Source organism: Leptonychotes weddellii, chromosome 1 (genome assembly GCF_054177405.1).
Source record: "Leptonychotes weddellii isolate Sample4059 chromosome 1, ASM5417740v2, whole genome shotgun sequence".
Taxonomy (NCBI): domain Eukaryota; kingdom Metazoa; phylum Chordata; class Mammalia; order Carnivora; family Phocidae; genus Leptonychotes; species Leptonychotes weddellii.
In genome coordinates this window covers 63467416-63493688 of record NC_138369.1, presented here as the reverse complement: position 1 = coordinate 63493688, position 26273 = coordinate 63467416, and the positions used below count along the sequence as shown (strand labels likewise).

General features: G+C 38.8%; 1 protein-coding gene across 1 annotated transcript in view; it reads left to right on the top strand.

Annotated features, from left to right (window-relative positions):
• Window positions 1–514: 514 nt before the first annotated feature.
• RBMS3 (RNA binding motif single stranded interacting protein 3) overlaps window positions 515–26273 on the top strand; it is a 668889-nt gene continuing 643130 nt past the window's right edge. Inside the window, exon 1 of the mRNA XM_081826971.1 lies at window positions 515–1259. Within this exon, the coding sequence (XP_081683097.1) occupies window positions 1185–1259 (75 nt within the window). The 5' untranslated portion in view covers window positions 515–1184. The remainder of the gene's footprint in view (window positions 1260–26273) is intronic.

Sequence of the window (26273 nt, the reverse complement as noted above, 5' to 3'; positions counted from 1 at the left end):
CCGAGACGTATAAGGTTAGTTTCTGAACCAGGTCTTGGATTCATCTGGCTTTCGTATTTTAACAGGTTTTGAAAGCATCCGGGACACACTTTTTCCATTTTAACCAGCAAGGGTTGTCCCTCTGCTTTTATTTTTGTCTCTCTCTTCCTTCCTCCCTTCGTCCTCCCTTCCCTCCCGTGGTCTTCTGTGTTTTGTTTAGCAGTGTGGCTTACCTTGTAACTTGGCAAGAAAAAAAAAGAGGGCAGCTCTTGTGGTGGGGTAGATGGAGGGAAGGATAAGAAATAATCCACCACCCGCATTTGAGTTGCCCGGGTTCAGTTCCAGCGGCAGCAGCTTTGCTGCAAAAATTGCTTTGCTATTCGAGATAGCCAGCAGAGGGAATCGGAACTTTGCTTGCAGCAGAGGTTGAAGCAGGCTTTTTTTTTTTTCTTGGAGGAAATACTGCAGCCTTCTGGACTGCGTACGCTGCTCCCTGGAGAGGCTCTCTCGGTTCCACCCACCGGCTGGAAGGAGGGGAAGTGAATGAAAGGACAGGACAAGCCCCGAACACCATGTCACTCTGGGAGGGAGACAGCAGCAACTAAGCTGTGCAAGGTTTTTTTTTTTCTTTCTTTTTCTTTTTCCCTTTCTTTTTCTTTCTTTCTTTTTTTTTTTCCTGTTTCTTCTTCCTTTCTCTTTCTTTCTTCTTCTTCTTTTTTTTTTTTTCTTTTTCTTTAAGGTGGGGAAAGAGACAAACAGGAGACAGGAAGCTGATCTGCAAGGATTCGGAGTTGTGCTAAAAGGACTTTGATTTTTTTTTTTCTCTCTCTCTCTTTACAAACGCTGGCAATTGACATCACTCCACACAGCCTGGTAGAGAACAAACTGCCTCATCCCAAGTGGACCCTAGCAGCTGGGGGAAGAAAAGCACGATCTGGGAGGCTGTGTTGTTGTTGCTGTTTTTTTTTCCCTACCGATACCCCTCCTTTTTTCTTTTTTCTTTCTTTCTTTTTTTTTTTTTTTTTGGTGTGTTTCTTTTTTAAATTCTTGCCGTGTTGGAACTAGCGAGTGGTGGAAGACGAGGGATCTCTGAAGCCTCATCAGTCATCGGGACTGTCAGGAATAGTGGTTTAAGAGGAAGCTCGGCCTGGGGCACTATACCCTGTCATCCAGTTCCCTGCCTCGGAGATAAAGATTCCAGCTACATGGGCAAACGCCTGGACCAGCCACAAATGTACCCCCAGTACACTTACTACTATCCTCACTATCTCCAAACCAAGGTATGGCTCGACCCACAGTCTGGCAAGCAATGTGGTATCCTTCTGCACTCGGGATGGGAAACAGACAGGCATGTGGATTACTATTTACCTCCCCTTCCCCATCACCTCTTCCTGGTTCTTTGAAATTAGTAACATACCAATGGAGTTAATGAGGCAGAGGAGACTCTGAGAAGAAAGCAAGCCCCGGGATGGTGGTTTTCTCTTTTCGGAGAGATAATAGTTTCGCTCGTGTCCCTTTGTTGTTATTTGGCAACATGAAAACGTTCCTGATATCCGTACTAAAGTGCTTTGCGGATGGACAGGGTTGTTAGAAAGGAGATCGTAACAGTGATGATCAGGCACAAGAATACAATTTCAGGGGCTTTTGTGGTGAGCTGTTCTTTGTTTGCGGCTCTACAAGGTTTTTTCCCCCTGGATAGGACACACCAGGGTGGGGGCAACTCAAACTTTTAATCACTGAGTATAGGATGAAAGAAGGGTGTGGGAAGGTATAGTCCAGCTAACTAAAGTCCCTAAGAGTTTGTTTGGGTGTGTTTTTTTTTTTTTTTTTTTATTTGCCTTACATATTTGATTTTATATTGAGGACGATCGAGACGCTAGAGACTGAATTTTAGAGCTTTTACAGTGATGTTCTTTACTTTTAGAAGGTCTGTTTTTCTGTGCTGGCTGCCATCCGGAGGCCTGGGTCTTGAAACAGGATGAAATGTAACTGATGATAATTGGACATGAATTGGTTAAATACTTGAGTCTTTCTGTGTGTGCTCAAATGATCACTACGGGGTCAGTGGCAAGCCCACGTAACTAAGCAGTGGGCAGTGCCAACCATGAACTTTATCCTGCAGTTCAGACATGAAAGACTCTCAGGTGTGAAATCACTGCTCCAATTTGTCCATTACATTGGACTTGATTCAGGGGGTTGGGGGGGGTGGGGATGTTGGTAGAGTTACCACTTTGAATGCATGGATTGTATTTCGCATGGATTGTATTTCTTTACAGATGATATTATTTTGTATCACATTAGCCAGACTCCACTGTCTTCTTAATAAATAAATATGCCCAGAGTGAACAAGGCGTGCCTGAGTGATCTGTGCCGTCACCAGGACTCGTTGATGTGATTAGTATTTGGTAATTCATGCTGTAGTTAGCTCTTACTTATTCTGTCTCATCAAACAATGCCTATTTGTAAACCAGACCAAGCAGCAGACTTTCAGAATTATATTTAAAATTGTTGCTTTTTTTCCTTTCTGTTTCAATCGTCTATGACTCGCCCTGCCCCTCCAAGGTCGACTCGCACGTTGCTTTTTGCCTTTGCGAGCATTTAGTTTGTGCGGCTGCTGCTTAAGTAGACCAGCCTTCCTGCTCCAGTGCCTTGAGTTTTAACTCTTTGGGGGATTGGGTCAAGAGTGCTGCCTGCCTTCGTCAAGGAAATGGCAAAGCAAGGACAAGTTAAAAAGAGGAAATTTATAGTCACTTCTCATCCCCCAAAGAAACAAAAACAAGCCCAAGGGTTCCATGAAAAATATCGGACATTCCATCCCTTTTACTCATTTGGCTAAATTTTTCCAAATGTTTCAAAATTCACGCTTTCTTTTTGGTTCTTGTTTTTTACTATGAAGTATATTCAGAGAGGAAACTTTAGATAAAAATGAATGGAATAATGGAATAATTGCTTTCCTGCTTGATATTTCTTTTAACTTATTACTAGCAGGAAATAATGTCGTGCACATTATATTAAGGACAGGATGCTGGATGAGCTACACTGATGGGAAGTGTGTGTGTGTTTGTGTGTGTGTGTATGAGAGAGAGAGAGGGAGAGAGAGATTGGGGTAAAGAGAGAAAGTGGAGTGGTGAGGGAAAAGAGGAGAGCCTGAAAAATATAGAGGGAATTTAAAAAAAAATCTGTTTTGGGGTCCTGTGTAGTTTAGTGTTGTGTAGACAGGCGGCATCTGGATCTTGTTACTTTCAAGCTAGTCAAAGCCATCAACTTCTGGAACATTTTTAAAGAAGCTAGATCCATTAGGTGACCTAAGCTGATATTCGGGTAATCAGATCAGGGTGGTAGGGAATATAAGATCAGCTACTTTGGCTATCGTGGTAGTTCATATTGATTATTATGTTGTAAAATTTCGGACAGTGCTGTGACATTGTCGAATACTGTTACGGTAGTTACGAAATGACAGACATTAATAACATTCCTGGAAGCTGAAGATGTGAAAACGTGCCCTGGTTTGAAACTTGGGCACACAGGGAATGGGAAGAAGAAGGGCCAATCATACTTTAAAATGTGGGGACTTTCTGACAGCATGAATACTCTGTAAGAAAGTTCTATCATGACCCAGGATAGCATGAAAACAACTAGGTTATTTCAGTATCATGTTTTTGTTCCTTTTATAGTTATATCTTAAAATATAATCTATACTATTTTTTGAAGGAAATACATGCTGCTCGTGTTTATTTGGTAAGCCTTGGTGGAATTCATAAAATTTACGGTCCTTCTAGCCTTGGCTTATAGTTATAGTCTATTTTTAAACTCATAGCTATTTAAAATGATGCTGATATATAAAGAATACTTATGGTTGATAAAAATAGAGTTCTGTGGTTGACAATAAAATATTCTGGGGACATCATAACTTAAGCTGTCCTACAAATTCAGGTGTTTTTAACTAATCAACAAAAAGCCATTTACTGACATTAGTTTGGGGTGAAAAATCTTTATGGAGTTTTTAAAGAACTGAAAGACTTATTATTGTATTCATTCAGAAAGTACAAAATACTGGACCTTCTCTTTCTACTTAAATATGTGTGTTAGATACAGCTGTTACTTTCTTATGATAAAACAAAATGAAAGTAGGATTTCTAAATAAATGGAAATGTTTCCATTTCCTCAAATGCAATTAAAGTTTTAGAAAAACTTGGGACACTTCCCTGCCTTCTCTGCTCCTCTTATTACCCATTACATGAGAACTAATCCATTAATTTTGTTGCTTAAAAGGAAAAAGGAGTTAGAAATAAGTTATTTATACTTTTCGCCCTTTGAATCATTTTCCAAATGCTTACAATATTATAGTAGACAAGTGTACATGTAAGTAAAATGGAAACCCAGTGACTAACTGATAGCTATATTGTAGCAGTGTTGTTCTAGTATGCTCGCTTTCTAAGACCCTGCATTAAAAGTTGTCGTTTGTCAGTTTTCTTTTGGGCATTTCCCCCCCCTGTTAAAAGAAGCACTTCCAAAAAGAAACATTTGTGATTAGGCAGAAAAGAAGAAATCTTGGTGACATGTAATATTTATATAAGAGACATAGCTGGATTAAAAGACTCTTCATCAAAACGAATTTGCTATTTGAAGGCCAACCAGGATAATCAGCAAATTTTAGAGAACGGGGATCCAAAAAAATAGTTCATTAGCTTAATGATAATATCCACAATCATGTTTGATTGAGTTGTAACCTAATATTTCTCAGTAATTTTGTGATAGCGCATTCAAAGCAACCAACCTGTTGCTATTGCATTGTGAGACCCAGAATGGATTTCAATCTGAATTTGAGGTACTTTGTGGGGGGAAGGTTCTTGAAAAAGCAACTTAGTCAAACTAGGAAAGCTGGAAAGAGTAAAACATGATCACAGCCCAGTGAACTGACATTTTGCTGCTGAAAAATAGGTATTTCTCTCATACATGATATTTGGAAAACTTTAGTCATCTTCCCAAAAGTTTAAAATTCATCCAAGCATACACAGTAAGCTTGTCCTTCCTTCCGTCTCCTTACCCTGACCCAGGTCAAGATGTTTCTACCAATCCGGGGCATGGTTTCTACTCATGCTGCTTTCCCATCAGCCTCCTGCTTTCCCTTCTTTGGCCATCCGCTTCCCCTGAAGATCTTGCAGAAAGGGGTTTAGCCTGTGGGACCCAACAGGGTTTTTCTGGCTGGTGGGACTCAGATTGTATTCAGAGCCTGGTGGGAAGTTGGGGTCAGGTGTAGGGAGTTATTCATCAACTGCACACTGATTTCAAGCTGAGTTTCCAACCATCTGCAGCCTGGAAAACCGCCCATCTCCCAAAGTCTAGCTAGAGCCCAGTTGATTGTGCCATAGAAAGAGCAAACACTTGAAACACAAAGGACTGAGGAGTAGGCAGAGGAAGAGAGAGGCTCCTATGGGGCAGAGGATATTCTCAAAGATGTGAATGTACAGATCCTTCAAAAGCAAAACAGAACAACCCCTTAACATACTTCTTGCACATGAAAATGTAGAAAATCTTGCAGAGGGAGGGAATGAGTTTAGAATTTCCTTAGTACTTCCTGCCTCAGATTTGCATTGATAGCCAGAGTTGGTAACTTGCCAGTTTTAAAACAGCCTTGAAAACTCCCAAGTTCTGTTTTTCCTTTGAAAGGCTGAAACATACAAAACTGGTTTTCTAAAAATCTTCCAGCAACAGAACTTTTAGGTACAACTCCAACTATTTCTTTCGCTTCCGGGGGGTCATATGATAGCATGAAACCATGATCAATCTTGTTTGTCTCATTTTAGAATGTATGCAATTTTAATTGTCTTTAAATAAGAGAAATATCATAACAAGGGGACCACTCTCCCTTTCTAGTTGTCTTGTTTGCTTTCCTCCCCGCACTCTTTATTATCACTGGGACTGTCTTTTCTATAATACAGTCATTGTTTTCGCAGCACTAAGTTTAGTGCCTACTTAAAAGGAGGAGATATGTAAAAAGTTCATGGTTTGTTTTTGTTTTTTTTCTCTCCAGAATCATTGCAAATCAAAGGAAACCTCAGGTAAATGTATTCTAACAGTATCTTTCTAATGCAGTTTCCTTTCGCTCTCAATTTGGGAAAAGAACAATAGAATTACAACTCGAAATTATTTCTATGAAGTCATTAAATCTATTAGAGGGCTGGAGGTAGGGGTGATTTGTAGGGAGGGAGAGGCAAAAGAAGACAAGGAGGCTGTAAGTTCATCTCAGGTCTTCCTGGCTCCAGGAATTCTGGAAGGCTTCATTTTTGCACTAATATGATTTTACACAATCCTTTTTGACATTATCAGTCTTTTTGGCAGAGAGAGGACTCAGTCACAATTATGCCCAGGCCAAATTCTAAGAAAACCAGTCTTTTCCTTTAAAAGAAAATCTTTTTAGTGTCGGACTTCTTATTCAGAGTAAATGGTTGATGTTTATCCAAAATTGGCTTCGAGTACTGCATTAAAATTGTGTTTTGTAACAGTCTCATAAGCCACAGCTGTATGTGATTAAATAGTGTAATATCAAAAGCATGTGAGAATAGACTTTTTTATACGATAGCTGTTACACAGCAAGAGAGCAGATGAAGCTGGAGGGAGAACGAGGGCAACAGGGTATTTATGTGTTGTAATACTTGCGTTGAGGATACACGTTGCTATTTTTTGCAGTAGTGGGAAAAATGCTGAACTCTCTTGGACGTGATTGAAAAATATGCTTTCTGAAAATGGAGATGGACATTTAAGACCAATTTTTATTTTAAATATAGAGTGCCATTTAATCAGAAAACACACATTTGCAGAAGGGTCCGAAACCAATGCAAATGGAAAGATCATCATGACTCCCATGTGGCACACATTCAAATAACAAAAGTGAATTTTTCATTTCTGCTTTGAAATCATAACTTTTTTCTCCTTTTTTTCTACTTTGATCTGTGGAACTCTTGTAAGAAAATCTTCAGGCCATTTATCCCTCAAGAAGAGTCATAGGTAATGATGATCAGTAACTTAGGGAGAACAAAATTGGTGGTAGTATGATTATTTTTTAAGATATTTGAAAATATGATACTTGGTTTTGTATGCATATTATTCCTTGGTGGCCAGTGTTAAAAAGTACATACTTGTACAAAGAGACACAGCTTGTGGGTCTATCTCTTTAGCAAGATGTCATAGTAAAGGGATTTCTCTTTTTTATGGGATGATTAAACTATAAAGTTTTTGAAAAAAAATGATACCTATAATCTCAAGTTTTCTTGAGATTATGAATCTATAGGATACTAATACTAATAAGAGATTTATTAGGAAGTCATTGTTTTCAGGGCCTTGAAAAAGCCTAGAGAGGTGGCCATCGGTTTTCAGATTTCAGACACTGAAAAGCAATTTGGAAAAGGGGGAAAAAAAAAGAGGGGTTCCCAGAGGTAAGTTGGATTTGGTTTTGTTTTGTTTTTCATGTTGATATAGGCAGCAAATTTGTTCAAATTTAATTTTTTTTTCATGTAGATTTATTGGTCAGGAAATATATACCATGTGGAATCAGATACCTGGATAAAGTTTGTAATTCAGAACATTGACATCTAATAGATAACAAAGACTATGGATAGTAAGTCCTGAGACATGGATTCTGGTTTTGTTTTGTTTTGTTTTGAGGGAGGGAATTCTCTGATTTGTGTGTCAATGGATTGGTTTCTAGGTCAGGTTCTCTAAGATCTCTTCCAGGTTTAGCATTTGTGACTCCTACTTTGAGATAAATGAGCCTGCTTTGATGTATTCGTGGGACTGGGAGATGACCTTGGTTTTGTGCCATCGGTGAGTTTTTGTTCAGGTCCCCATCGCTTTCTCCAGAGCAGATCAAATGCTGCTTTGCCGACTCTGGTGATTTGATGAATTTAGCTGTCTGCTTCCTTTGCCACATCTAAACCCTGTGCACCAAGTGAAACACATCCATCACCCGGGAATGGGTGGAGAGCAGTTCCCAGGGGTGGGACAGAATGACAGGCATCATTTAATCATGGTCATTGCCAGCTTTGTTGTTGTGGTTAAAGTTTTCTCCTTTGGGTAAAATTAGAACTTATCTAAAGACTTGATGGTGACAGTGTGATACTTTACTTTTCCTCATTTAACTTCCTCTCTGCAGGTGGTATAAGAACTGAATTGTTAGGTGCATGTTTGGTCTAACCAGTTGGGGTGATGAAGGCAGAAGGATTGTCTCATTAAGGCCCTGACATCACTAGTTTGGTGAATGAAACTAGGAGCTAGTGTCAATATGGGAATGATAATCGATAGATGAAATACTATTTTGACTGGAGTTTGCAAATCCTTCATATCCCTGAATTTCTGATTAGTAGCCTTTAAAACATGGGAAAGGAATACTATAGTAACTAGTATATGGAGTAATACGAGGAAGAGAATAACTTCTCCAGGACACATAAGCAAGACCATTATTTTTCTCTCTTTTTCTCGCTAGATACTCTTCGTATTCCCCCAAAAGCTCCTGTTAGCTGAATTAATGAAAGTATGTGGAACCTTGAATTTTGTTTTTATGAATGATAGCCAGATAGAAAAAATAGACTTGACTATATACATAGTCAAGGCAGTCCTGATAGTGTCCTGTCCTATTGTGTGGAAAGTAAGAGACAATGGAAGAAAAATAAATCTTACTATATTCTAAATATTGGTAGTAATTGTTTTAGGTACTGATATTTAATTTGTTTCAGAATTAGCTTTCCTATCATTATATTATAGGCTTAAGAAATTGGTATACATCACACTCCATATGCTAGAATCTTTGGTTATTTCATCCTTAGCTGATAGTTTTCAAGCTGAATATGGATCATGCATAGAATTTCAGAAGGATTTTTGAGAAGTCTTCCTAATTTTATCTCGTGTACCGCTGTCTATTTATCTTAGTCATATTGCTGATTGATGACGATTTAATGAAAATGAAAATGGAAAACAGAATGCTAACTATCTGGGTTTCTGGAACTGGTTAAGATACCTTAAAAGCTTTCCTTACACATGTGAGTCATATTTGAAGCTATTATCGATGTCTGTAAACTCTCATGTTGCCCCTTCTAAAACTTATCACTGACACAAATTGGACGGTGGCACCCTGACTATAACTTATGCTAAGGTAACTTAACATTCAAGCAAATATACTTTTAAGCTCCCAAGTAGTTTCGAGTAGATAAAGTACTTGAAGGAGTGTGTACAAGGCTTGGAGTAAAGTTTCAGAGATTCTTTTCTAGTGTATCATACAAAAAACCATATGACATACCTATGATGTTTAATATCTCCTCAAAAGATTAAAAAAAAAACAACACAGTTTTTTGTGTTGTTGTCGTTTGACTTGGTGCTAGTCCCTTGAAGGGCTGTGACAGCTCCTAATTACCCTTGGTCTTGGCTTTTGGCCCCTAGGACTCTTGTCCATCGTTGTGCATATCAATTCAGACTGAACCATTAGAAATAAGGATGTGGTGTTTCAATATAAGGCAGGGAATTCTGAAAAAGAATAAAATTCTGATGTTCTTTTTAAAATTTATTCCAAAAAAATTAACCACTGCCTTTAAAATTTATTATTTATCTGTTAGGACAACTAGACTTCATGTTAACAATGGCAAGTTTTCCCTTCCTGGCTTGTTCTTGTTCTTGTGTTTAACTTTGTTAATAAGCTGGAAAAAGATAAGGAAAAAAAATCAGAAGGGACAGGTCAATTAACATGGAAGAATTTCTCTACAAGTTTAGTGACTTCCTTAAACAGTGGGAGAAGTGAAGGGTCATTTTAAAAACCTCCATATTTCTGGCCAGTCTTGGAAGCCCCCATCCTACAAACTAACAAAAGATATTAAAATGCATTCATATTGCACATCAAATTAGAATTTTTTTGCAATAAAATAAAGAGCTTTTATAATTTTGCTGCCAAACTCTTTGAGTGCAAGTAAATTCATTTACCTATGCCTATGAATTTTGGGACATCATCTTGCGTATGAGGGTGTTCTTACAATGTGAACAAATTCTAACGTACAGAATTTCTTGAGGTACAAAGATTATCAAGGGACTAAAGTAGAAAAATGAATAAAGTTGATAGTGAGTTATGTTTTGTTGATACGCAAACAAATGTTTATCACTTTTGGTTTCACTGTTTTTAGGTTGGAGGCAATGCATTTTTTTCGTCTTGTTAGTGTTTTTGTGGGTCCCTAAAGCGGTCAGAAAGCCTGAGAAGCTGGCCCTATCTCTACATATTGTGGCCTTTTGGCATTTAAGATATCTCTGTATTTTAGTAATCCCAAATTTCCGGGGCGGGACACTTGGTGGAACAGCACAGCATTTTGGAAAATGTCATTAACATTCTTTGGCTAAAATATGTCAAAAGCAGACACGTTGCGTTGACCTTTGGCAGCTAGAGCAACTGAGAGGTCCAGATCTGGGTGCCAGGCTCACAGAATATTTTCATTGTGCAATTGGTGGAATTGTTTACCAATTGGAAAGAAAAAAGAGCTTGAATGTAACAGGTGTTTCCCTGGACTTCCAGCTTGGGTACAGACAGGAAGCAAATAATGGCATGGTATGCACTTGATGGCATAATCTTTCTAAATACTTCTGTCTGTAAATTGGGTCCTGGGTTTGTTGCATGTATTAAAATGGCCACCTCCCCCTGTTCCTCAGTGTCCATGGTTGTTCACTTCTCTTGAATCCATGTGCCTCTCAAAGAACCCATGTATCTACACGTATGCACACTCCAATCAGATCTACCATTATTTGCACAGGTGTTGAGCACCCTGAAGATACTGCTTCTCCAGCCCTGAGCCTTGTGTGAGGGCTTCCTTCGTATTCATTCTTGTCCCAGTGATACAAGACAATCAGGATCCCAGGCTCAGGGCATGATCATTGCCTCCCAACTGAGTCTTAAGAAGGAGGCTTTTTGTTTTGTTTTGTCTTTTCTTTTTTTCTTTCTCCAACGTCACGCATACATTTATACCTAAAAATTCACTCCCTCCCCCAGGCTTCCAGGGAGAATTCTCATAATCGTCCAGTGTTTTGATTCTCTACCTAATTACTCAATTTTTCTTCCCAGCTCTCTAGCCAGATCTCACTGAATTTCATCAGCAGATTCAATGAATCAGCTTTGATTTATCTCTTTCACACATAACACACTCACACTTCTGGAAACTTTAAGGATTATTTCAGTGGTTCTGATTTTCGCTGAGTCTAAATGACCAAGTGGAATATGAAGGGGGCAAAGTGGTCTCAAGGTGACATATACCTGTTCTCTCCAGGTTTGTTTTTGTTTTTGTTTTTTTCTGCTAGTTGGTAGCAAAAAAAGACAAGTCTCGCTGAAATAGGGTAACTAATAATTTCCCTTTTTTTCAAAAGTGTAGTATCTTCCCATAATCTGAGATATATTGATAATGTATCAAGTTAGATACCTATTCTCTTTTCCCTATTTTTGATAGTATCTTTTAGAAATCTTATTGATCGATCGATTCTAATTTTTTTCTCAAATAATTTCATAATAATTGTTTGTACAGCAGAAATTCTAATGATCTTCAAAGCTTTTAGTGATGAGGCTGTCAATGGCGTGGTAGAAAAAAAAATGACAGTTCTACAATTGTATTTATTTTTTATTTTTTTAAAGATTTTATTTATTTATTTGAGAGAGAGAGAATGAGAGAGGGAGAGCACATGAGAGGGGGGAGGGTCAGAGGGAGAAGCAGACTCCCTGCTGAGCAGGGAGCCCGATATGGGACTCGATCCAGGGACTCCAGGATCATGACCTGAGCTGAAGGCAGTCACTTAACCAACTGAGCCACCCAGGCGCTCTACAATTTTAATTTAACAAATGATTTATGAGAAGCACCAAGAAAGATAAAGAGAAGAAACAAAATAGAAAGGCCAAGATCTTATTCCATTTTTCAAATTTCTGGAATTTGGCCATGTGTTTTCCTTTTCAAAGGCAAATGATAAGAGCTATATGGTAAGGAAAATATAATTTACAAATCGAAGAACATCTTTGGGGAAAACTTTAATGTCAATATAGAACCTGATATGGAGGAGTCATATAGTTGAGGCTTTTGGTGTCTTGTGGAAAAAAAAAATCAATGCTTGTGAGGACAAACTTAGTGCTTTGTTGGGGTTTTTCATATGTTGAAGCACTTAGTAACCTCCAGCACTGGCTTTTTTTGTTCTGATTTCCCATCAGTAGTTCTTCGGGAGAATCTGGATAAAAGCTTTATTGATGCTTTTGATTGGAAACAGGAATGTTTTTCAGAAAGTCTTTGGAATCACATTTTAACACATATTTTGGAATTTCTATATATAAAATGTTCATGTAAAATCCATAACATGCTTAAAAATATAATCATGAGTGCTGTATTGTTTGGTGGAGAAAGGATCTGGCTTCAAGAGGGGGAAAACAACAGCATCCCATAATAAAACCAGCAAACCTGTATTGGCATGAGAATCGTACAGTGCAGAGTGCTCACCAGAGAGTTGTGCTGTTTGCAGGCTATGAATGTGCCCAGGGATCCACGGAGCAGCTGAATTGGGGATGTTTGTGCAATCGCGCTTCCGTGCTCTGGACTCCCAGCACATGTGTACATTAGAGGGTGGGTCCTGGTGAAAAGAGAATCCGGATTTCAACATGGTCCTTGAAGAATTTAGGTCAATAAAGGTCCAAGAAATGTTAGCTATTATTATTAGTCATGGTCCATCTTTTCTGCCAAGTTAGTTTTCCTCATTTCCCCATTTAGGATGGCTGTCTGAAGTGACCTTGCTTGTTCATTAAATCATCTACATCTTCCAGCCTTTCCCACACTGTCCTTCCTGGGGAGGATGAATTCTTTTCTTTCTGTATGCCAGCTTCTTCACTTGCCCTTGCCTGCTCACTAGCCTCCCCCCCCTTTGCTGTCCTCAAGTTTTCAGCTATGGCTTTGCCTTCTTTGCCTCCTTGCCTTCAGGTCCTAAACTTCCATATCCTCCTTCTTACTCTCTTAGTTTCCAGTCCCCTCTTATCTTTTTAGTTATTTTTTTTTCCATTTCTTTCCAAGGTAGGGTGGGATTGGGTTTTGACTTTCTTCTTTTCGTGCTTTGTCATAAATTTATTTTTGGCTTTTTGAGTACACCTTTACTCCTCAGCATTGTATTTGTGTCAGAATTCATCTGTGAACCCCTTGTGGACTAGGACCATGGGGTCTTCATCTGTAAGTATCCTGCAGTATCCAATAGAGTGCCCGATGCAGACTGAGTGCATAACGAAAGGTTTTCAGAATGCATTAATCTGTGTTGTTCTGTGTCTTGTGCATTAGTCCATTGCTGAAAACAGTGATTTTTTTATTTTATTTATTTTATTTTAGTTTTTATTATATATTTTTTTGGAAAGCAGTGGGTTTTTTTTTGTTTTTTTTTTTTTAACCAGACTGCTTAACATTGTTTTCATCTCTGTGGTGCTTTATGTTAAAGGGTATTTTGTATACCAGAAGTAAGTCTTACTGAAGTATCTTTCTTAATATATACAGATTGATACAATCTCTCCCTGCCTCACCTTTTCCCCCCTGAAACATGGGGGCCACTGGGCTAGGTAGCCTAGGACTGTTGGCTGGAGTTGGTTTAGATCACTAGCTAATGGGACACGCTATGATGGCAGAGGCGAGCGAAGTCAGAAACGGCAATAGAAAAAGAACAGAAAAGAAGAAAAAAGGGAAGGAGAGGGGAGGGGAGAGGAGGAGAAGAAGGAGAAAAAAAAAAAAAGGCAAAGCAAAGCAAAGCAAAACTACCACAGCATTGCATTCCAAGATGCTGGCAAGAGCATCAGAACATGTGCCAACTCAGGGAGGGGCAGAGTGGATTTCAAAGACTCTAAGTAGCCAGTATTTGGAACTTGGGGATGAGAGTAAGCAAGTAGGTCAGGACTAAATGGTAGTGATGGGTGGTTTGGAGGGAATGAGAGAGGCCATTCCTGAGCAATTGCCAAAAATATCAGCTTGTATGTGCGGCTTCCTTTCTTGGGTTGGCAGGGAGTTGGACATATCAGGAGGTGAACTTTGCTTACGGAGCTAGGAGACGGGTTGAACGTTAGTTCCTTCCCTTTGTCTGCTTTGCTCACAGAGGATCTTGAGTCTATTAGCCGTATATCATCTACCCATGCCACATAATTGTCCACAACAATACTGACATGGATTTTTTTTTTTTTTTTAACTCAAAATTTGAAAAGACCACTTTGAAGATCAGGCAAGAATGACAGAATTCCTATTTCGGAAAGAGAAGTCTATTCACCTTCCCTATACAATTAACTAAGCAGGTATAAAGACATGTCTAAAGTAATGATAGATGATACAAGATAGGGTTCTGATGTAAACTTCAAAGCTTTTCTCTCCAAGGAATGTATGAAAACAGTAACCTAGTTGTGGCTAAGGGAACTGTGTTTTTGGTTTGGACGCCTCTTGATTTTTCCAAGTTGCACTGATTCTCTTATGTTTGTTCTGCAATTTTTTTTCCTCTATCATGTTCTTTTTTTGCATCAAGGTTCTTATTACCATTTTCACAAAATATAGTTTCTATATATGTAATTCCTCAGCACTTAGTAAATTTTTCTATTGCAAGGTAATCCTACTCATTTCATCTAGTGAAACAATTCAAGATGCATAAAGAATATTAGTAATGTCCTTCAGGATAACACATTGTCCTGTCAGAACTCTCGGACAATGCCAAATTTAATAATAAAATCATATATGTTCTTCTATAGCACTCTTTATGTCTGTGCTAACATAGTATCAGACCTATGGTATATGAGATCATACTGAACAGGTTATTTTACTCCTTTTCTCATTGAAAAGCATACTTTGTGACATTTTCACCAAGTCATTAGACATATAGCTTTTTTATTTTCAGGATAATTGTTCCTAGTGCATTTGCACCACGTATTATGCAGGTGATAACCATTGACGGGCATTAATTTCTTTTTGCCACTGTTTTGCCATTATATGTACAAGGTACTCATTTAAATATAAGTTAGAATCAATGATTTTCTAAGCTGGTGTTATTCCCTTTAAAGACTTTCTTAAAACACTGAGAAATGCCTTGATGAGTTAGTTTCCTCATACACAAGAATTGACCTCTACGCTTGGATTCCTAAACTTAAGACCCTGCCTCCTGCAGGATCTGCCTGCCCCTTTGTGTTTTGGTGATAAGGGTTATTGTCTGCTCCTTTTGGTGAGAAGGTGCAATTCCTGGCTGAAGTTTGAGCTGAAAGGGAACGTCTCACATTTGGCAGAAGCAGAAATGTCTTCTTTTCTTTGTGACACCATTGTTGGGATCCCAACAGGTGCCTGGGGTCCGCGGTGCCACCATTTCTCTGCTAGTCAGCCATTTTACATGGGCTGCACTGTTTCAGGTTGATTTCCTTTGTCTGCCACTGCATATTCCAAGTGGAAGGAACAACAGCAGGGCAAGGAGAGCCTCCAGCAACCCAAATCTTCCCAACTGATTGGAATCCCACTGAGGCATTTTTATCCTAGATCAAATATTTTGTCCCAAGGGTTTGGGCATCAGATTTCTTTTTACATTATTATCTTGGGAATACTGCACACTGTATTTTGCATTTCCCTTATCTGTTAGACTTGTTTGGTGCTGCTTGACCATAGGGGAAATGTCATGGTATCTTCATTGAGCCGGAGCAAGTGACTGTGGAAAATCTAATGAACCTAGGTAAAATCTGACTTTATTTTATTTTCCCCCGTACTTGTCCTGTTTCTTACTCCTAATATCAATTTTAATTAAAGACAAAATATGGCAAAATAAAGAATAAAGCAAAAGTTTACCCATAGAAGACGCTATGCTGGCTTTATCTAGAAATATTTACTAAGATCTGTCTAGAAGCCAGTAGACCATAAAGCTTCAACAGTTTATTCTTCCTTTAAGAAAAGTTAGGCAGAGGACATGTATTTCCAATAACACTTAATTTTCTCTCACATACTCGTATTTCACAGAACTAATCATAGCTTTCAAAGTTTGATGGCCAAGTTTCATATGCTACTTTGGAAACTTGGGGAGTTTTCCTAAACATGAACCTGCCAGGATGATTTTTTTTCTCTTACTTTGATGTATGTGAGGTGGGATAGGGAGCTTAGTTCAATATACTAGGGTCAATTTAGCATTTTCCCATTTTACAACTAGAAATCTCACCATTTTTCACCCATGCTTAAAAATCAACAGTGTACCATACTTCATATAAATTTAGTGCAAGTAGAAGCATTTTAACAAAGTCTGGGAAAGGAACTTAATAATCAGAAATGACAGCAACCCTTCGGTTAGGTGAAAAGATTCAGTGTGCTAAGCATGGTTCTGGAAGGCCCAGTGCTTCTGTTCTAGAACTTGTTTTAATGCCATCTCTGCAGGGTTTCCTTACCTTTTTTCATACTTCAGTTTCCTGCCATTGCTTCCCATCACAGGAATATTTAGTTATTTGATAAGATGTCTTGACGATCAGTATAGACTAGTAGTAATGTGTTCTAGTGTTCTGTAAAGAATGCCAATATATTAACATATTATGAAGATGATAAAATATAAATAAGAACCATTAACTCCAAGAGATTGTTATTAGTGATAATGGTAAGGAGAGAGTGACTGAAAGGCCCAGAATTGACTTAATGCCGGAGTATAATGGAGTACGAATCCTTGTGATAGCACCGATCAATGCTATTCATTGAAACATTTCTTTGCACTTCCATTATGTTTCTCTGGCATCCATCTCTGCAATCAGCTGGATTGAAATCATGTAGAGAGATCCACTTTCAATATTTCTCATACTTCTTACATGAATTTTTCTTTTTTATTGTTGTTTTATTTTGGAAAGCAATGCAAGTCTGTCTCAGCGCTCCATAGAAAACTCACCCTGCAGTCTGAGATGAATCTATTGGGCAATTGTCTGGTTTTTACATTGCCATACTTCACAATACTTGCGCTTTCCTTATTTAAGTTCCCAGGATGCCTTTTGTCCCCTAAAGTAACTAAATTAGAGGAGGGAATGGGGTGTTATTTTCTTACAGCCGGCTTATAGAGTGTCAGCTCATGTCTAAAAATGCTTTCAGTGAGGCCAGCGCTGGCTCTGGGTGTGGTATTGGGTTCTAACTAGATAATTTTCCAGACTATTCATTGGGGAATGAAAGGATTGAGTTTTGTTTTAGGTTCTCCAGCTGACATTGAGTTTTCAAATATCTTTCAAACTGATTCACATGTAGCATTACTAAATTTTCATCTGAGCAATCTGTTAATCTTCTTCCAGCTATAATGGCTACACTCACCAAGCTCTTCATGCTCAAAAACCAAAGGCCATCTCAAAGGTCTTCAAGCTGTGTGACCCTCAATCCTTGCCTGGCACATAATAGGTGCTCAGTAAATATCAGTGGACTACACGGGAGTTGCCGTTCCATATCCTGAACTCTAATAACACTGAAAGACACTTTTTGGATGCTTAACCATTTTTTGTCTTCCCTTCAGTATGTCTCACTAGCTGCCAGAGAAAAGAATCCTTGTCTATGTCTTCTCTGTGTTGCCTTCTGGTCCTACTGCATTGACTTGCACATAGTCAGTGCTAGTCAATATTTACTGAGTAAAGAATGGATTCACTCACTCTCTAAACATCCTTTAATTGACTTTATTCTTTTCAGGAAAGTATAATGCAACCTCCTCCATACTTATCTGTGTTTCTCTTCTTTTTCTCTTTTACTTTTTAATTTCAAAATAATATTTCACTTTCAATTTTGAAGATACTGACATAAAACTAGGAAAAAATATAAAGGTGAAATTCTCCTCAAGGTGTTTGGCATTTTTTTTTTTCTGTAAAGTATGTGCTTGCTTCTTACTTATTCACATGTTTACTTTCATGTCAGCATTGACTCAACCAAAAAAACCAGGTGACTGAGTACCTCTGCCTTCTCCTATACTTTTGTATATTTTTCATCTGAAGGAGTTTTGGAAAAGAGGGAAATGAGATTTTTCAGTGTTTGTGCACTGTTGAATTACAATATCTTGCAGTCCAGCACTGTGTTCATTTATTCTATAGTTATTAAGAAGGGATTTGGAACTTGGAATTTCAGAATGTGAAATAAAATGTATCACTCAGGGCATGTTCCTGGAGCTCTTTCTTAGGTCGGCACTGTATAGGGTGGTTTGGACAAGACAGAAGGAGGTTATGATGTTATTCCTACTCTTCAGAAGTTGGTAATTTGTTTAAGGAAACAAAGGAGACACAATGCACAGAGGGAGTCATTAAATGCTAAATTGTGTCACAGTGACTTGAAGAGAAAAGGATGAGGGCTGTTTGGGCAAGAAGAGCCACAGAGGAAGAGAGTCTTGGGTCAGTCTTGAGGTACACAAAAGAATTGGACATTTGGCATATTGGGTAAAACTGGGAAAGGATGGGAGGGTGTTCCTGCTAAAATAAGAAAGAAACCTAACATAGGCATGTTGTTGGAACTCGGGGGAGGCAGGAGAAGAGAAAACAGACTTAGCTGGAACAGAAAGTTAGAGAGGGAACAGTTTGGATAGCCAGAGGGTAGCAATTACTGAAAGGCCTTAAGGAGGTCAGGAAAGAAAAAAAAAAAAAAGTGAATAATTGTTTAATCTTTATACAGGGATTGGTTTCATAAGCTTCATTACAAAAGCATAAACCATAAGTGAAAATAATGATAAATTTAAAATTCTTCATTGTTTTTAGGAAATTCCTGCATGTTGACCAGAGAAATATTTCTAGATTTTCAAACAGCAAAACCCTACCATAATGTACAATAACAAGCAAATAAACACTCTTGTAAAAAAGAAAAAAAGTTTGCAGCATACTATCACAAAGGTTTAATACATTAGCTATAAAATATGTTCCTAATACTTAATAGGAACCTGACCTCCAATAATAAAAGGGACAAAAATTCATAAATGAAGAAATAGAAATAGCTATCAGGCATTCAAAAGTATGTCACTAATGATCAAAGAAATGATGACTAAAATTACAGCGAGATATTATTACCAGCTAGATTTTTTAAAAGTTAAATATTTTCTAATGACTAGGGTAGATTGCGGTGTAGGGAGATAGCCACTCCCACACACTGGTCACAATCAGGGTTATTTTAACAGATAAGGAGATTTTAAGCCTCAATTTGAAATAGTGTATCAAATGCTTTAAATAGATATATGCCCTGTTGTATAGCAAGTCCAGTTCCAGAAATACCGGCTAAGGTTAAAGTACGTATGCACAGAGGTACTTATTACAGCACTGCTTTTAATAGAAAAGATTGTAAGCAATGTAAATGTCCATCAATAGGGAGTGTATTTAATAAATGATGTTATATCTTTCAAAAGAACCACTATGCAGACATGGGATCAATGAATATGGATATGTTGACTAGAGGAAATGACATATTGTTAGGTTTTAAAACAAGTATAAAACAGTGTTATAATATAGTTCCAAACCTAATCCTTAAAATCTGTGTATGCATGTGTGTGTATGTGTATGCTTATGTCTGTGTTTATTTGTTCCTGGAAAAACAAAAGAAAGGTTTTGTCTGGGTTTTTGGCGTTACAGGCCTTTTTATATGCTTTTGAATATGAACTGATGATCATTACAAGTAATTAACATTGGAACTTGTTTCCAAGAAATAATAACAAATTAAGAGGAAGCCAAGCAAACAAGTGAGGATCTTGATGCAGTTTGTAGAAGAAAGCCATTGAAAGCCGCTTAACTGAGAGAGAAGTAACGTACAGGAGAAAGGAATGCTTTGAATTGATTACCAGTATTTTGCAAGATGCCATGGAGCAGAAAGGTTGCATTTAGGAAGTTGAGCTAAACCAGAGTAGGCATAGATAGGAAAGCACAGAACATCAGGGGCCAGAGAAAGGCCAGTAAGAGTGGAGAAAGGTGCCTGAGAATCATCTGATGATAAAGATAATGAGCTTGTTTCAATCATGGTAATTTTGAGGTGATAATGGGACACCCACATGAAGATGGGCTTTAGGCAAGGAGAAAGAGAACTAAAGCAAGATCTGAATCCAATGGCAAAAAGAGAGATTTAAGTGTCATCTACATGGAGGTGACATTTCAAGTAGTCAGTGGGGATGAGGTCACCTAGAGTGAGGATAGAGCAGCAGTGGAGACGGGGGATGACCAAGTGAGCTGTAGTCTCCCATCCTGTCTGTGCTGTGCATTTCCTTACTTATGGTTTAAGATTGTCCTCAGCGTGATGGGGCTCTTTCAAACGTCAAGAAAAGAATTAGTTACTGGCAAGAGTATTTGAGTGACAAACATCAGAGACTTTAGAGAACTGGGCTTGAAGAAACTTAACCTATCTTAAAGTCTGAGCTTTCCTTTTCCAGGTGCAATTTTATCTTTACATGCAATTGTCCTGTGCTGTGTACTTCCTATTTTGCCCAAGTGATCCTTTTGTGGACCCATTTTTGAAGAGTTTTTTTTTTTTTTTTTTAAGATTTTATTTATTTATTTGACAGAGAGAGACATAGCGAGAGAGGGAACACAAGCAGGGGGAGTGGGAGAGGGAGAAGCAGGCTCCCCGCTGAGCAGAGAGCCCGATGCGGGACTCGATCCCAGGACTCTGGGATCATGACCTGAGCCAAAGGCAGACGCTTAACCGACTGAGCCACCCAGGTGTCCTTAAAGAGTTTTATTTAGAAAGTATGAGACAGGTGGATATGTTTCATTTGTTTGTGTGCTTGTTTCTATGATTTATTTTCATTTATTTATTTATTTATCTGTTTATCTATTTTATTTGTTTGACCAATTGATTATTTTATATGGGATTTCTTTCTTGAGTTGTATTTTAGGTTCTCAACTGGTTCTCAAATGCTAATATGCATAAGAATCCTCAGGAGGTGCCCCGCCGAAATAGCTCAGTTGGGACAGCGTTAGACTGAAGAATCCTCAGGAGGACTTGTTGAGACACTGATTCATGTTTTGTTTTTTGTTTGATTGATTGTTTGTTTTTTGAGGTTCTGACTGAAAAGGTTGGGGGTGGGGCCCAAGAAATATATCTTATGATCTCCAAGGGGTGCTAGTGCTACCAGTCTCCAAACCACAGGTTGAATAACACTGTTCTAGAAAACATGACTTTGAAGGCCATTATCACTTACCATTAGCCTCTTTTCACAAAGACACATCCAACTATATCACCCAGTACTATTGAAATTTAGTGATGGAGGCTTTTTCTGATTATTGCTATCTACTACATAGCCATTTATCCAGATTTTAATTTGCCTGTCATTTAAATAATTAAAATTGTTTTTTGTGGCTTACCCCTCTTGATAAGAGTGTGAGACTTTCATGATAATATTGGGAAGAGACCTCAAGAACAGCAGAGTGCATTGTCCCAGGTTCTTGGCAAAAAGAAAAAGTAGTTTGCCTTAGGAGACAAGGAAATTAACTGATCTTAACAATCCATGCTGTAAAACAATATATTCCTGAGTAAATGAATATCTAGTTTAATCGATGGTTTTTCAAGTGATCTAAAGAAAGAGTGTGAAGAAAGAAAGAAAGGAAAAGAAAGAAAGAAAGAAAGAAATGGAAAGGAAAGAAAAAGAAAAGAAAAAAGGAAAGAAAAGAGAGAGTCAGATGGCTGCTGTGTCCAAGGGAGAGGAACTCTGAATCCTGAAAACCAAATATTGTTGCCAGTAGAGAAGGCGTCTCTGCTATGTGATTGGGGTGCTTCATCATGCCTCATAGTGGTCTAGGGAATCCTTTTGTCTGTCCATGTCCTGGTTTTTTAATTGCATTTTATTAGCAACCTTTTTGTGCTTTTATTTCTGTAAAATGTGAATATGGTAATCATAAGAATATCTGTTGTCTATTGATAAGTCAACCTTCTTATTTATACATCAGCCCTCATGTGAATTGATTTAGATTGAGTCCCTCTCCAGGATTCTGATCATCTCACTGTGTGTTGAGAAAGCCCAGTTCTTGAATCTGCAGAGCCAGGGAACAACCATGGGCCTCCATAAATCTGCCACAAGAGTCAGATGGTGGGTCCTCTAAACAGCCAACAGTCCTGCCTAAATGGAGACTCATATGCTTTTCTGAGCACCTTACCTGCTGTTCATTTGTTCATTCACTGAGAAACACAAGTAGAGAATTTTATAAAACTGACAGGAACTTTGAAGTCACCAGGGCCAGACCTTTCATTGTGAAGTTGAGGTCATAACCTTCCATTGGAATCAGACTGTCTCTTGAACCTGGCAATTGACATGATTCAAAAGGCTAGGTTCACTGTTCAGAAATATTTCACAGCCTGGTGGGGGATTTCTCCTTTATGATCTTAGTCTGAACTGTGTTGCTTGGCACTGGGTTCAGGTGCTAATGTTAGAGTGAGAATCCATCAAACCTTAACCTCTAGAACCCTTTCTTAGTTCAATTTAAGAAATGTATATCTGCATTATAAAACCTGTCTGTTTTGCTTAACTTTAAAAGTGAACTTCCCTTTCATTGAATTTCTCTTTTTAACCTTTGTAGCACAGGATGACACCTTGTGATAACAACCTCAAAGAATAAATCCTGTTGACATGAGTATATTCTTAAGAGCATATTGGAAGGAAAATATGTATCAGAGCCCCAAATAAGGTTGAATGGGTTGTGGACCTACTGCACGGGGATCATACATTTGAAAACATACATTCAGATGCTCATTAATTAAAAAAGGGGAATCAAGAAACTTTTTTTTTTTCCTTTTCAAAGGGAACTCTTAGTATTTGCTTGCTTTTAGTATTGTCTGATACAATGGGAAAAAGTGATCATGAAAACTTGATTCTAATAATTTACTATCATTTTTGGGTTTCAGTTCTTTCTTATTTAAAAGAGTTGGTTACAAGGGTTAGGGAAATATATACAACTTGCCCGATATATGGTACTTGGTTTATACTTGAGTTTCGGTAGTTATTCTTAAGGAGTATATTGTAAATTAAACTGATATTTAGAATGAGTGGAAAGACTCTAAGCAAGGGTGGATTTAAAACCTACCAATGGTTACCAGAGGGGAGGTGGGTGAGGGGATGAGTGAAATGGGTGATGGGGATTAAGGAGTACGCTTATCTCGATAAGCACTGAGTAATGTGTAGAATCACTGAATCACTCTTTTGTATACCAAGACTAATATAACACTGTATGTTAAGTATACTGGAATTAAAAATTTTAAAAATCCTTAAAATAGCATTGGGAGAATGTAACTGGACTCCCCACTTTTTAGCTCTGCCTCTGCCTTCCTCAGCTTTTTGCAGTCAGAGCCTCTGAGATCACAGTCCTGCAGACAAAGGCCTACACCAACCCCAATCTTGAATAATGAAAGAGGGCTATGACGGCTGTAGCCTCACTACTTGGAAGATCCCAGAAACGAAACACCCACCCAAGTACGAGCTGTGGAAGTCTGCTCCTGGGTATTGGCAATGCCCTGGCACTCCCCACAAGACCCCCTCTATAGAGCCATGTTGCTCCCAAGGCTTTGTAGAACTTACCCCCTACCCCAGCTCACTAATGAGCCAGTTACCCTGCCTGACATTACTGTCCTTTGGTGCTCTCTGCTGTTTCACGGTAAGGGCCTGGATCCCCAGCAACGTTCATATCCATCCTCTTCCTCCTAACTGAAATCTAATCTTTTGTTACAGCCCAGCGACCCGAACCCTCCCTTACCTCGTTCCTCAAATTCCCACATCTGCCTCTTCACCGACTTGTCTGTCTTTTTGGTTTCTCTGCCATCCTAATGCACATCCTCAGTGGCTGCTTCTTGAAACATCATCTGAGCTCACCCTTTACAAACTGCCCTTACTACACACCACCCATCTGGCCCCTGCCCAGTGAGTGCTATGACCTCATCTCCTACCACTCTCCTTCTTACCCTCTCATATTCTAGCCACAATGGCCTTCTTTCTATTGTTCCAACATGCCAAGACCTTGGCAGGAGCTGTTCTCTTTGCCTCGACCCCCCTCCCTCATCCTGTCCAATCTTAACATGAATGGTTTCTTCTTATTTATCAGATTCCAGCTTAAATGTTTTCACTGGCCACTCAGTTTAAAAGCAGCTCCCCGCTCCCCCCGTGAAGCTCCATTGCTTCACCATATTTTAATTCCCTGCAATGCGCACAGCTCTAATTGGATATTTTTTCTTGTTTATTTTCTTCTTTTTCTTCTTTGTTTACTATCTGCCTTCCCTATTAAAGTGTAACTGTATAAGAAGAGTGATCTGATCTGTCTTGTTCACTGCTGAATCCCCAGAGCCCAGAACAATGGTTGGCACATAGTAGGTACTCAATAACTGTTTGTTGAGTGAGTACCAAGCTGCTTCTCAGGATTATTTTTGTCTCTGGCTCTGACCCCCAGGTTTCTGTTGCAGATCAATGTTCCTTTGTCTCTGATAACAATAATGGACCATTACCTCACATACATTGGCCAGCTCCACCCACTTTTCTTAGCCAGGAAGACATTGATAATTGCTAGCTGTACCTGCCACAGCCTTGCAGTCCTCATAGTTTTACAGGAGGCACCATCGGTTTAGCTGAGCATGAGATCAAACAGTGTGTTCATTGTTGATCCTTAAAGTTGCTTCTGAATTTCCATTCCACCAAAACTAGATTGATAGTACCTGTAATGAATTATCTATATTCTCTTTATTTTTTAATTTTTACTTTATTTTTATTTTTTTTTAAAGATTTTATTGACAGAGAGAGACACAGAGAGAGAGGGAACACAAGTAGGCGGAATGGGAGAGGGAGAAGCAGGCTCCCCGCTGAGCAGAAAGCCCGATGTGGGTCTCGATCCCAGGACCCTGGGACCATGACCTGAGCCGAAGGCGGGCACTTAACGACTGAGCCACCCAGGCACCCCAACTATATTCTCTTTAAATAAAGTGGATTTTCAAAAGAAATTGTTTGGGGGAAGGTTTGTTCTTCATTTAAAGAAAAAAACATCTGAAGGAATTTACCAAAATGTAACATGTAGAGATCCAGAGTTTGGGTCCCACTAGAGCTTAGTAGTCAGAGTGGACGGAAGGAAGCATGAACCTCAGCCAACCAGAGAGCATTCATCAGTTGTAGTTCTAAAGACACAAAAAGCAGCAATGGCACACACGTGTGCACACTCTCCCATGCCCATCTATCGTTTGACACTTATTTCCTGTCTCTTCCCTGAGACATTTAGAAAGCTCTGTTTTGAAATTTGCGTGGTGTGGATATCTGATTTTGCCAGTCCAGCATCCATTCTCCCCTGCATTCATAATTTCACCCAGTGTTCTTATTGGAAATCTAATCTCCTATTGGGTATGGTTTTGGTTCAGTTGCTTATCAAGGGACAAGGCACCTGGACACCAGGGAGATTCTTAACCCACCCTAAGAAAAGTATCTGGTCTTTCCTAAGAAGCTGGATCTTGATTTATCCATTTAACATTTAAAAAAGACAGTCTATTAGCTCCTTCAGCTTAGATCCCCAGAGCTTGTCTGGTTCCTACCTTCTCAGATGCCTGTTTCTTCATTTGCCTTGGCTTAGATAGTCGGATGCTTTTGCTTTGGTTAATAAGATTCAACTACTGTTACTTGTAACCGTGGGACCCTAACTCCTGCAGAGTGTTTTGAAATGTTGAGTAATAATAAGACAAAGAATTGATACTTAGTATTTGGGAGAAATACAGCAGAAGGTCAGATTTTTCCCTCCCTTCCTTCTGCATTTCTGTCATAATTAGAGCTACATGGTGGGCATGCATACATAAGAAAGAAGCATTTGTTACTTACAGAGAATGTTGTCTCCATTCAGCTGATCCACTTGAGGCTCTATATGCTTGATTTGCTTGTACTGCCCCCTTCATTTGAACTCTCTCTCAGGTCTTCCTGCCCCATCTTCATCTTCCATGCCCTACTCACGTGCTACTTCCTAGAACTATAGTTTCAGAGATTACATTAATCTCTTTCTCCTGTCCTTCACTGAGTCTTATTCATTTTGTTGCCTTTATAGTACGTAGTCAAGGGGAAAGGCAGAAAGCCACATTTTGGTTTAATTTGTTAAATTAAGGGAAAAAAAAAAACCCCACAGAACTATCAGTAAACTCACTGAAAAAAAAAAAAAACTTGTTGAATCTCAGATCTCTACCTCTGAAACAAATAATGCAATATATGATAAGAAAAAAAAAGAAGAAGAAGAAGGTAGCAGGAGGGGAAGAATGAAGCAGGGGAAATCGGAGGGTAGACGAACCATGAGAGACGACGGACTCTGAAAAACAAACTGAGGGTTCTAGAGGGGAGGGGGGTGG